Source organism: Ixodes scapularis, unplaced genomic scaffold, assembly GCF_016920785.2.
Source record: "Ixodes scapularis isolate PalLabHiFi unplaced genomic scaffold, ASM1692078v2 PGA_scaffold9__187_contigs__length_104089568, whole genome shotgun sequence".
In the NCBI taxonomy this organism is placed as follows: domain Eukaryota; kingdom Metazoa; phylum Arthropoda; class Arachnida; order Ixodida; family Ixodidae; genus Ixodes; species Ixodes scapularis.
The window spans coordinates 58,456,300-58,470,064 of record NW_024609884.1 but is presented as its reverse complement, the minus strand read 5'-3'; the positions used below and the strand labels follow the sequence as shown (position 1 = coordinate 58,470,064).

The 13,765-nt window shown below is 44.0% G+C and overlaps 1 protein-coding gene across 1 annotated transcript in view; it reads left to right on the top strand.

The window, feature by feature from the left end:
* LOC8032446 (spondin-2) overlaps positions 1–6,571 on the top strand; it is a 37,933-nt gene extending 31,362 nt beyond the window's left edge. Inside the window, exon 4 of the mRNA XM_002409954.4 lies at positions 6,098–6,571. Coding sequence (XP_002409998.2) covers positions 6,098–6,306 — 209 coding nt within the window. The 3' untranslated portion in view covers positions 6,307–6,571. The remainder of the gene's footprint in view (positions 1–6,097) is intronic.
* Positions 6,572–13,765: the final 7,194 nt, after the last annotated feature.

Genomic DNA, 13,765 nt, shown 5'->3' with positions numbered 1-13,765 from the left:
AGGCTCGGCCGGCGCGTGTGCTGATGCCTCACGCTTTGAAAAATAGCTCTTTGCGCACACGCAGTGCCTATATACAGGTTTTGTGGGAAAACTCGCTTGTGTCTAAACGACGAGTTGGTGTATGGAACGTTCAGAAAGATGGGAGATTCCTAATATGCTTCACTAAGGGAAGAGTGGGATAGGAACGCGACAATTCTCGTATTAGATGCAAGAAGCCGCGCTATAACGCGCCGGAAGATCCTCTTTCGCAGCTACAAACATACGAGTTTTTATAATGTACGCTAGAGGTTCAACTGGCGTAGTGTCTATGCGACTTCCGGGACGCAACTTGAAGCAGACAGCAACCACTCTATACCGGGCGTCCGCTAGAAAACCGAATTCTGTTTTTCGCACCGCACAAATAAACAGACGTCGCAGAGAGCTCAAACTCCGTCAGAAGGGAGCCCCAGCCATTCGAGTCGTCTGTTCCATAGCAGGTGTGTGAAAAGGAGCTATGATTCTAAGAAAAATAACAACCGAAAATAATGTAGAGTATGTGACGCTGACGGGTGACGCTTATTGCTAATGTGCCCGTCCTGTCACTACATGAAAATGACTCCGTCGTGCACCTTTACGAGTGGTTAAAAACGTTCGAAACGTAAAGAATGAAGTACGTGGGTTATGGAAGGTGTTTTTGTTTATTATTTCCTATGCCGGGCAGCTTTTATTGGGCACTTGTGCTCCCCTGGCGTCTCCCTATATTCAAAGACTTCAAGCGTGTGGGTGATGTTTTAAACGCAGAAGCATCTTCGCACATATTCATGAGCAGAAAGAATAAGCAGTGCTTATTTATTGCAATATTACGTGGCCTTCAATTTATTTTGAACGGCTACATGCACGTGTAGTTACTGATCCGGTGTTACTGCGTAGTTCTTGCCGTCTTTCTTAATTTCCAGATGTTCTTCGTTCGTTTGGCACGTATATCCCCCACGCTGAAAAACGCCGACGCCGTGTTTACACTAACAGTGTCCGACAGTGCACAAAAATGCATGTACGAAGCGGTTTTAGCACAGTTTTCAATGCCGTGAATTTGAAAATAGAAACGCCTTAACTGACCGATTAATGCGACAGCATTAACTGTCCATTGGAGTGAAGCCGGCAAACGACACCTAAATTCCCATTGGCTGCGGCGCGTCATGTGGCTCCATAACAACGACATCATCGTTGCTAAGGGAGGTTCCTGTAAACAAAGTAAATCTTTGAAAAGAAACTTTGGTACATTTCGGTCTGGGTGGGAATCGAACCCGAGCCTCCGGGGTGCGAGACGACTGCGCTTGCCTGACGCCACGGCAGGTCCACGGTTCTGGCACGGAACTACTGCGTAGTTCTTAACTTCTTGCCGTCTCTCTTGGTTTGCCACATGTCCTTCGTTTGTTTGGCACGTTTATCCCCCATGCTGGAAAGCGTCGACGCCGTGTTCGCGCTAACAGTGTCCGGCAGTGCACATAAATGCATGTACGAAGCGGTTTTAGCACAGTTTTCAATGCCGTGAATTTGAAAATAGAAACGCCTTAACTGACCGATTTCGTCTGCGTGACTGAGAAAAGTTCAAATCCTAGTACGTACAAATTATTCGTGATATTTGTTCTTGTAATCGAGCGGAGGGAGTAAATGTACTCGCTTTTTCCAAAAGAAATGCATTACCGGAAGTCAATTTCCGACTGGATGCTGTCTGCTTCAATTTGCCGCAGCGCGCTAGCACCAGTTGAACCTCGAGTCTAGCGTACATTATGGCCGTGTTCCAAAATTTACTCGATATTACTCCGTTGTGGCATTCTAAAACCTTTGCGTTCTAAAACCTACCCGGGTCTAGCGTTTTTCAACCAGTATGGCGTGACACGACCCGCCGGAGTAACTCGGATCCATTTGGGTAAGATTTGGAACACAACCAACATAACTCTATGGCTGATAGAGGCCACCATGTTGTGCCTCCTATCGACGTCGACGCAAATGCCTTCCCTGTGATGAATGACCGGGTGTATTTTTTCGTGCATCATTCCAAAACGAATGTTAAAACGTGACTTTAATTAAAGTGAATAGTTTAGCAGAGACAGCTAATGTATGGAAATTGGGACTGAACATCCACCCATTAATCGATTAATGCATCAATCGCCGACTAATTTATTTAAAAATTGGACCCTTCTACGGTGTTGGCACGGGCGTCATCTTCGCGATTGTCAAAACTCAGCATGCGTCCCTATATATTTAATCATCGGCGAGACATCTGCTCTTCCGGGACGCTATGTCGTCAAAGCGCATAACAACGATCAGTTCTCTCAAATATGAATTAAGGGAAATGACGGATCCGTGAAGCACCAGTTTCGGGTGGTTGAAGAAAATGACAATTAATTGAGCGAATTCCGTTCCCCAAATGGAGTGTTATATTCCAATTTCGCATTAGTTCAACAATTCGATCAGCGTCCACACTAGACCGACTATTTAATCGATTGAAGGCCACCGATTAATCGGTTAGAAAAATCTTCACCGGTGCATGTCCATAACCGAAATATTTTAAAACTTTTTCTCTCGCCCTCTCCCCGAAAGGAAATCCCGAGTTTGCCGCCACTAGTCGCTTCCCCGCATTGCAACCTTTCAAGAAATAAACTGGTCGGTGCGAGAGCATGCTATTTGAAGGCTGCCAGGGGTGCTGCCAGAGTGTCGCGATTGATGCAAGTTGTTGGGCCACTCTCTTAACACCCAAGAGGGTATAAAAATGAGTGAACGTCGAAAACGAATTTTTACTGGTTAGCGTCCGGGGTGAACAAATTCTACCACACTACCGGTCAGCTACCAGTAGCTGTCTACCGGTAACTGCTAAAAAAAAAAATAATAAAAAACATTAGCGTGTTTGTGTTAATTGTCGCGCGCTGTGGCACCTGTTAACTGTAAGTTAAATTTAGGCCCTTAGGGTGCCAAGCATGCATGACAGTACAATGTTCAAACCATAGTGCTTTACAAAATGACGAGTCATGGAACAAACAATCACATTGACAAAAATCTATGGTAGCTTACTGCAGCAACTGCTCATCTTAGAGCGAAACACGTTCTGACGTCATTTTAAGGTCTAATCCTGTTCCTTTTATGAAGTATCCGAATTTTACCTTCAGTAGAATTTGCAGTCTCATTTTAAGTATAGTAAATTCGCATAAACCGCTTCACAGCTATTTCCACGTAGGGATGACATCACGTGCATGTTAACGGAGACCATATAACGGGCACTTTTACTAGGGACTTTTCGTAGACCGCGTTTCCTCCTCCGCTAAGCTCTTTGCAACGAAGAAGCCATCACTGCGCCTGCGTGCCGATGGCCTTGACTGCGCGGGTTGGGGAGAGTGTTGCGCGAAAACTCCCTATTAGTGGGAGGAGTGAGACAGTCAACATGTTTCTTCAGTGAATAGTACCAAAAACTTGAGCTGCTAGACTGATAACGCCGTGGCAGCGGTGCTTAACTCTAATGGCGTGCTACCTGTTTGGCGTAGCGTACACGACTTGAGTCGGTGGTAGCCACATCGGCGCTGTAAAATAGCGGACTCGTTTTGCTCGATTCTTGAACCCCAACGGTTTGGCCAACGGCTGTAGTAAACTAACATTGAAAAGGTGCGTTAATCGGTTGCTTTTAACCACCGCTATTCTAAGCTTAACATCTCACATGTTGTTACAATTGGCAACTTACCGTGTGCAAAGCACTTTGGGAGGGATGGGACAGCGTCTCAGTCCTCCCTTTATAAAGATCGGTGCTCTGACTGGCAGGTCAACACTAAAGCTAACATATGATAATGGTGAATCATTCAATTTTTGTTTTGTGTAAAAGGTTACCGCACTCTTAATTCCCGGTCCAAAACCACAGACAGCCGGAATGAGAAAGACTGCAATCGGTCTTCACGTCTAGTGAAGACCCGCCTGCCCAGCCCGTGACCACGGAGATGAGAGTGAGCGCGACTCAAACCGGCCAGTTCTCGATCGGCGGTTTTCGGGCGGAAAGAAACCGAATTTCGAGCCGCACATTCTGGTCTCATATGTCATGTACAACTAAAAACCTCGGCGAGCATAGATACCCTGTCAGTGTCCCTAAGTTCTGGAGGGAAAGGAAGGCTCAGGAGAAGGAAGCAGACGGAACGCTGGAAAGAGAGTTTCCTTCTCTCCTCTCCGGCATTCCGTTTGCTTCCTCTTCGCCAGCCCTCCTTTCCCTCGAATACTTTATTTAAAAAGCCACTAAATAAAATAATAATTAAACAGTCTGGTTGGGACACGCGCGTCAAGGAATAAATTTTACGCGAAGAAAACAAATTTTCCACTTTCCACTTATTTTCTCTCTCGGCATTCGGGCGCGTGGAGGAGAGGTGGATCGGTTTGGCCATCACGTTGAGCTGAGGTGGAGAGTGTATGACCATTCCGTGGCGTCATGAACTTTGCGCGCAGAATCGGAAATAAATTTCGCGCCGTCAATATTGCTCTAATTATGTTTTATTTATTTTTTGTTTGTGTAAAATTCATTTTTTGACACGCGTGTCCCAACCAGACTGTTAAAAAAAACGTTTTTTATTCTTTTTAGTGCTTCTTTAACCTGCAACTGAGAATCGTCAAAATGTTAGCGCAATCTTGTATGTGTCACACATTCCTCCTTGGGGAGAGGGTGAAATAAAAAATATTTTTGTTCTTAATTTTTTTTTTTTTTTTTTTTTACGTTTTTGGAATGGGGAAATGTCCTGTTCAGCTGATGTGAAGGGTCTTTCACGCTACATTTAGGACCATTAAACTTGTTTCAATGTGTCCATTAAGATACAGAAAAAATTATAGTGTGAAAACTGTCCCATTCTTCCCCTCTCTCCCCTAGTGACGTATTAATGGCGATAATTTCCAGCCGTGACCAGGCGGCCTGAAAACATCTTGGCTAACGGCGAAGGGTGTCGAACGAGTCGCGCTCCGCGATATGAAACGAAAAGGCGGGTGAGAAATTTAAAAAAGTGCCTCGCAAGTTTCGCAATACCTAGCCAAAACCGCATGGTAGCGCAACCATCTCCCCTTCTTAAAGGGGCGGTGCAACGATATTCAATAGGAATGTTTTTCACTTTACACGAGCTTACTGGCACTAGTGGGACTCAAGGATACTCGCACGCAACGCCACTGACCAAGAAACGTCTTTGTGGCGCTGTAATTTCGAGGACAAAACCGAGTGTTTTCAATCAATCTCTCCTTCGCAAAACCTGATGACGTAACTCGGCGGTAGCAGTACCGCCCAGTGACGATATTTGAATGCGGCTCATAGATTGGACCCGAGCATGGCGTGGACACTCGATTTGGGCTCGTGATAATCGATAGCTCGAGACGCATTCGGGTAGTGTCCTGTGTCCAATCGCTGCAATGACGACAACAACCGAACCATAACAATGTCTTGAACTCAGCGTGTGTCCTGTGCCTTGCCAACCCCAGCGTGAGGCTATGATCAACATTGGCGCCATATAATCGGCTCCCGATCACGTGGCCGCTTGTTCTGGCTGCGAGTTGAGGGGGTGAAAATGCTCGTTTTTGTTAATTTTTTTTCTGCGACTTCGGTTGCGTGTGGTGAAAAACGAACGGGTATTTCACAGGCCATTAACGTCGGGGATCCGTTCTAAGCAGTATTTGCGCAAAATACAAAAATCTTTGCACCGCCCCTTTAACCTTCGTGCGTTTCGCGAAACGGTGCCGTATTCAAAGTACTTGGGGGGCAACAGCTTATCGCCGACACCGCAGACCTTCCCCATTTAGATCCAACGCATAGCGATTTCAGCAACTCGCTGGCGCAAGGGCAGTCTCGGGCGGCGTGCCAACCCATCAGACACCCACCGCGCCGCGAATCAGTGCCTGTCCTACTGCTTTTGTTGGTTTTGTCGGGCTTCGTCCACCACACACGCCGCAGAAGACGTCACCCGTGGACTAGACGAGTCAGCGACGGCCTCCTCTCTAAACATAAGCAGGCCCAGCTCGCGCGAGATCCTCGACAGGGGAAATCAACAAAACTTGGGCTCCCGGTACGGGGCGAGGATTGGAGTGTGACCAACTGCGCGGGTGGGCGCAGGTCCAGCGACCCGGGTGGCCTGCCTGGTTTCCGACTGGTCATCCTGGTCGCCGTGCAGCCAGTCTTGCGGCCTCGGAGAGTCCTGGCGCCATCGTCAAGTGCTGCAGCATCCTCGCGGGGGTGCTCGGCCCTGTCCACCATTGCGCGAGCTGCGCTGGTGTGGTAGTGCTCGGAGCTGCCGAAAGCCCCAGTCCTATTTTCGATGGTAGCAGTCTCCGTTACAAGTCCTCGTGAAAAACGTGGTTCTTCTGCTTCGGCGGATTCTCGGGTGGTCAAAAAGTTGACCACTGTTGACAACAAATGGATCGAATTAACCCTAACCTCTTAACCAGTCCCTTCCTACATACATTTGTTCGTAGTGTTTCTCAGGATGTTCAGGCGTCTTTTGCAACTGCCTCTAGGGTGGTTTCATTTGAAATCGAACACGCTTGTCGGAATGGGTTTTTCGATTTTTATTTAAAAAATATATGTGATTGCACCATTTCTGGAAAGAACAAAACCGCTTTTTAAAATTAAAAAAAAAAAAAAATATTTCGTTTCACAAAAAAAAAGAAGAAAAAAAAAAAGAGTGAGTGGAGCAGGGCGAAAATCTGTTTTTACTCCGTGATTTTTCTACCCAGTTCTGTACGCTGGTATGAATACGGAAATCATACAAAACTCACAGTAGTTTTTTGTGCTCTTGTATGTTATTTCGACTATTTTTTAGTTAAAAGAAAAGTACTTTTGTATTTTTGTTTATTGGGGTAAAAAAAAAAAAAAAGCCAAACATCGTCTCTGACGATCCGATGGCATCTTCAGAGCCTTGTAACCAGTGGCGTAGCCAGGATTTTATTTCGGGAGGGGTTCACCGGCATTATTACCCCCCTCCCCCCCAAATGACGAAGCAGGGTGAACTCGGCGGTACGGACGCTCGCGGAAAGATTAGGGAGGCGCTGTTAAGATAAAGCGGGTAAGGCTGCATTCTCATTTTTCAAAACGGAACAGGCTTCATTTACACGAATACGGCCATGGTGGCTCACTGTTCTACCGTAGTTGCGGCCCACCAACTTTAAAAGCTTTTTTACAGCACATAACTCCCTCCGCTTTTTGAGGTACCACTGCATTACCAACGCGTGCCGGCCAGACAAAACAAAAATATAGCTATACTGTCATAAAAAATTAAACAGCAACACACAAACAAAGCTGCGAAATTAGAGCAAGCGTTTATGCACAAACACTTAGCAATATTCCAAGCCGCCATTAAAATGGCCGAGACAGCTGAAGTCGAAATTTAGATGCCGCGAGTAACAAGTCGGCAACGTCACCGCTCTAACATTCCCGCTGGAAGCACGGAAGAGCATTTCAAGCGTTCCGTGTTCCTTCCTTTCATGGATTACCTGATCACAAAGTTAGATGGGAGATTTAAAAAGCACTGGCGTACGTTGCAATTACTTTCGTCGCTTCTGCCTGCAAAGATCTTGGAAAGCGGGGCAGGTCTCGGTGCTGAACAGTTTTTGGAGCTCCATTCAGGCCTGGTTTCATTTCCTGAACTCCAATGTGAGCTGCTCATAAGGGCTGCCAAATGCAAAAGGGAGAAATGTGAAACGCCCGTCACGTGTGTTCCGGAGGCCCTATTCCCAAACGTCCATCGTCTCCTCAAGATCCTAGCGACTCTGCCCGTAACAACCGCGGAAGCCGAGAGCTCGTTCTCTTCACTACGACGGTTGAAAACATACCTGAGAGCGTCCACTTCGATAGAGTGACTGCTCGGACTAGTGCTTTTGAATGTTCACCGCGACATTGAAGTTCAAGCAGTGGACATCCTGGATATTCTTTGCCGTGAACGCAGGTGGCTGCATCTTAATATGTAGGCGCTTGGCACAGATGAAATGATCAAGAGAGCCTGTTAATTGCTTTCTGAAATAACTAGTCACAGTTACTTTTTTATTAGTGGTAGTTTACGGTGTGCTAAAGAACGCTACTACTTCAACGTGTTCAAGGCAGCAGAGGGGTGTACGGGCGTCACGCGGAAGGAGTTAAAATTCTCTTTTAAATGAAAAACCGGTCCTCTATTTCAATTAATAAAATAGTGCTTAACGCTGTTGAACTAACCTAACTTTCTTTTGCAAACGCTTTTAACCTGCATTTCGTGAACATTGGAAGCGGAACTGTACCTGTAAAGTATTGCGTCTTTGATGATAGAAACAGTAGCTTGATCTTTTTAGATCCGGTTGTAGAACCTGAGGTCATTAATGTGATTTTACAACTTAAGAAAAATGGAGCTTGTGACGTAGATGGTTTACAAATAAGGCCTGTTAATTGTTCATTTATTAGCGTCAGTGCTAACGCATATATTTAATCTTTCTTTGATGACTGGTGTTTTTCCTAAACGAATGCAAATAGCAAAAGTGGCTGTACTAAACAAAAAGGGGAGTGTAAATGTTATGGGGTAATTACAGACCGAAAGCACTTGAAAAGGTACTTCATACACGTATAACTAATTTTTCAACTAAGCATTACTTGATATGAGTTTGATTTTATAAAGCGTAAATCTACCGAGGCTGCACTACTCGTCCAGAAAAAATTCATCTTGAAAATTTTGAAGAAAAAAAATTGTTCTTAGAGCATTCATAGACTTCACAAAGGCTTTTGACTGCCTCAATCATTAAATTTTACTAGCATAAAATTTTACTAGCAAAATTGGATGCATATGGGATTCGAGGGCATGTTTTGCACAACTTGAGTGAAAGTCTTACTTACAACATCGAGTGCAATTAGTTTATATTAATGGATATTCGTCAAGTTCGAAGCTTATTCTTACTGGTGTTCCACAGGAATGTATATTAGGTCGTTTTCTTTTCAATATTTACGTTAATGATATTGTAAATATTAACCCTGGTGCAACATTTAACAGCTATGCCGACGACACTAGTTAGCTTTTTTTCAGCTGAAAATGTCGACGCGCTATTTGACATGGAGGCGTTATCTGCATTAGCAATTTGGAGTCGCATTAATTCACTTCCAATCAACGTCGAAAAAACAAAAGCAGTGCTTTTTCGCCCAAAACATAGGCTAGTCACAATTACAAGAGGTATTGTTTTGAAATCCTCCAAAATAGAGATTGTAAACTCTGTCAAGCTCTTAAGTGTCTTTTTTACCGAGAATATGTCACCGGATAGTCATGTCAACTACCTTATTTCTAGGCTGTCACAAGTAGTAGGTGTGATAAACCGCCACCGGTACATGTTACCAGCAAAGCTGAGATTATTAATATACAATTCGATATTTTACTCTTACATAAACTATTGTAACTTAGACTGGGGTACAACGTCGTCGACGAAAATAGACAAAAAACACTTGTTGCAAAAAAAACAAAAAAACGTTAAGGGCTATAGAAGACGTTCCATTTGACTTCCACACAGCTAGTTTATTTAAAAAGTTTCGGGTTATCAACATAGGTGCTCTATTTAGCCATAGACTTGTCACTAGACTAAAACTACAACAAATTACGCGTACAAACTTTTTGATAAACCTTGGGCAGCTCTCTGAAAATATTCACGCGTGTTCTTCCCGTCGTGCGGAATGTTGGGAGGTGGTCACTGCAAGAACAAACTATGGCACACAAATGCTTAAGCATACTATCCCAGAAATACTTAACCTACTTGAAGATAAAAGATTGGAATTTAGTAAATTGTCTCTTGGAGAAATTTTACTAATTTTCTCCACAAATAAATCTGAGTATGAACTAATCTTTTGGGGTCTACAAATAGGTCACTTTCCTGTTATAGCCGATGATAAAATATATTATGTTCGAAACACGCTTTGTTAAATTGTGGTAATGAAGATTTGTAAATGTTTTTTTTTTCCATTAATTTGTCAGGGACTTGTCAAGCTGTGCCATACAGCTTTTTTCCTTGATCGCCACCATCAACATACGACGGATATAAATAATTTTAGTCGAAAGCACGTAACTCTGATCAGTACTCAAGGTGTGCGTGAGCGCAGCGCCACCCCTTTGCTTACAGTGCAGTTGTTTTTAGGATTCATTCAATATTCCTTACATCACTGACATTGTTTTATATTATCAACATGTGTTCGCTTTATTATGTTCGCTTTGGTTTGATTGAACTGTGTATTTTAGTGAGGATAGCTTGTTATTCTTGGCCTTGAAATTGCCATCCTTCACCCCACAAGTGTTTCGAAGTATCCGTTCTCTAGATATCTGAGATCAAGTTCCACAACCCAATGATTGAAGGAATATTGCCCATTTTATTTATTTGAGCATTTTCTACCCCACAAACACTCTTCCCGAAAACATGTAAGTTGGAGATAGTTAGCGCTCCACCTTTGCTCCATGTCCCGCGCAAAACCGACTGCCTGTGCAGGGGAGCCAGCGGGCCCCCCCGGGGGGGAGGGAGGGAGGGGGGAGAGAGAGAGAGAAGGGCGGAGGGGAGGTTTGGCATATCGGGGAGGGGGGTCTCGACCCCCCAAACCCCCCCTCTGCCTACGCCACTGCTTGTAACTCATGAGTTATTATATCTGTCGCTTACCAAATACTAAGCGGGTGTAGTCCCGCACATGGGCTAACACCATTTGGCGATAAATAGTCACTTTTATTCATTAACGCTAATATATTTAGGATGCACTTGTAAAACAATATGTTGCTGTGCTTTAAATAGTCCAGTTCACGAGCAACGCAATATTGGAACTTTTTTGACAACGGCATCGGCTTGCCTCTGCGGAGACGATCGAGCGCGGGGGCAAGCTGGACTTTGTACCGCAGCGGTGGGATGCATGCCCAGAAGTTCAACAGCGTGGTAAGTCAAGACGAACAGAACGAAAGCTGGAGCCAAAGCGAGCGAGCGGTGAACCCGAGACGGTGGCCCTTCTGTTTGAACGAGTGTGTACAGTTAAACAGTAAAAAATAAAAGAGTTGGGTTTTGTTCACGACTGATCGATATCTCTGAATGCCAAGAAGCAACGATTCCCACATGCACAGAAGGCAGCGAAAGCAGTCACTTAATGTCTCTGTAGACTTTTAGTTTCTCCATTTTGTCGCACCGAGCTTAATGTACAGCCTTCGGGAATATGGAAAAGCGATTTGACGATTTTATTTTAGGTGGCTACGGTAGATTTGCTTTGGCTAGGCACACATTGCTTTGGTTTGGGAATAAATAAGGGTTTGTTCTATTTTCTCCTTCAAAATAAAGCGCGTCCGGCCAAGGCGGACTTGGCACCGCTGCATAAACAGCATCGGCGAATGTGTCTTTCATAATGCCGGAGACTGTACATCTCGTGCTGATGTCACCATAGGTTCCTGGCCTGGCTCGCGACTGTAGACCACACATGTGAGGAGCGTAATCCTGTGCGAGCACCTACTGAGGCCCATTCTTCTCTTTTGTGCTTCCTGAATATATCGATTTTCTTTCTCCGGTAAGTCGAAAAGCACAACGCTACTTGTCATTGTTTTAATTATTTTTTTTTTCAACGAAGTCCTTTGACGTTTGTATCTAGGAGCCGCCCTGCGAACAAAAATTGTGGAATGCGGCGCGGTGCTTCAAGCCTTACAACCTGTGTATAATACATATATATGACCCCGGTCTGGCTACATGAAGAGCTCGTTCCGTTTTCTCCGTCCTTCGTACCCTGGCTTTAGACATCGGATAATGGAACATCCGCTGCACCGCTAACGATCGGACTAAGGAATGTCGGTTGTCATCATTACAAAATTAAGAAAATACAGTATGTAGCCAAGCACGAGTGTTCTCCATCAAAATGAATTTACCCGCTGCAATTGAACACACACACACACAAAAAAAAAAAAAAGCAGTATAGTTTTTGCAGTGAAGCCGACCTGCGGAAACGGCGTTTGGCCGTTCCGAGAAAGTGGGAGCGACTTCGATCACTTTTAGAGAAGATGCAACAAAAAAAGGGGGAAATAGCATCAAGCCAATTGAAAGTTCATATGATCGACAGCAATAAAAAAAATAATTTAATGAAATAAATTTTTTTTCGCGATAAAGAGAGTTTAAAATATCGTTTAATCTCATTTTCAACGATATATCAAATTTTATATAAAAACATTCTGTGAAAATAAATTAAACTAAACTTATGCCCGTCGATAGCCCATGTGTAGGACTACACCCGCAAAGTACTTTGTATGCGACAAATATAATAACTCATGAGTTACAAGGCTCTGAAGATGTCACCGGATCGTCGAAGAGACGATGTTTGGCATTTTTTAACTCAATAAACAAAAATACAAAAGTACTTTTCTTTTAACTAAAAAATAGTTGAAATAACATACAAGAGCACAAAAAATTACGGCGAGTTTTGTATGCATTTGGTATTCACACCAGCGTACAGAACTGGGTAGAAAAATCACGGAGTAAAAAACAGTTCATCCTACTCCACTCAATATTTTTTGTGAAACGAAATACATTTTTTTTTTAAATCTTGAAAAGCGGTTTTGTTTTTTCCAGAAATAGGGCAATCACATATATTTTTTAAATAAAAATCGAAATACCCACCCCGACAAGCGTGTTGATTTTCAAATGAAACCACCCTCTAGACCAGTGTTGCGGAATGGGCACCCCCATTCCATTCCCATTCCGGGGAATTAGAGTTTTCGATAATTCCACACTGGGCCCATTCCCACTCCTGGAATGGCTGAGTCGCTCCATTCCATTCCTCCAATTCCTAAACGTTAAAAGTGTCACTTGACAGCTGCATTACGTTGCAGGGTTGGGCAGAAATATTCAGAAATGTACTTGGAAATACAAATACTGGGGCAGATGAAAATAGTTGCTAAGATACTGATGCTCAAGTCTCAAATATATCTATAAAAACGTATCGTAATACGTATCGGAAATACATTTTAAAAAAAGGCAAAAAGTCTTTGGAAATACAAATACAAGAATGCATTTTAGGGAGGGCAGAAATATAAATACTGATAAACAATAAATTTTTCAAATTTCTTTGAGACGCCAACTGAGATGAGGCTTTAAGTTTAAAATTAAAGTTCCATTTTTTTTTTTTTTTTTTGTTCCCGAAATTACTTTTCTGCAGGCTTGGCACTTCGCCTTGAAGGTAGTGGTTCCGGACTAAGAGTCCTGAATGGGTTTAAAAAACATTCCATCAAAGATTGACCGTGGTCCCTTCCCTGGCATCTTGTCTGACCGACCAGTGATGCGAAAAGACTTCGACCTCTAAAATAAATTCCACCAAAACATCACCACTTCCCTGTCCAATAAGGGCGCCCCTGTCAGCACTGCATGACGTCACGGTGGGATGAACCCGTATTCTTGTATCTGTAGGTGTCGCCTTCAACATGAAACTTTACCCACGCTGCTGTATGAAAGGACAATACATACTTTCGTTGTAGGTGACCTCGTTGAAGACCATGCAGGCAGTTGCATTTGGAATTTTCGAGAAAAGTGGACCACCTGAAGCATCCTGAAGCACATGTATCATCTTCTGTTACGTTGAAAAATCGATCCGGTGGCATCCCTGTTGTGACGGTCCTTCCTGCCGACTCGCCGCCTCCAACGCATGAATGGCAGTCTTCAAGTTTCGCCTAGCATCATTCAAACAGGGACCTCGTGGATTGCGACCTGAGATGGCCGGCACAGGTGCGAGCTCTTCGAGAACAGCGCGCTCGAGACGAGTCGAAAGTGTACGAAGTCTGGG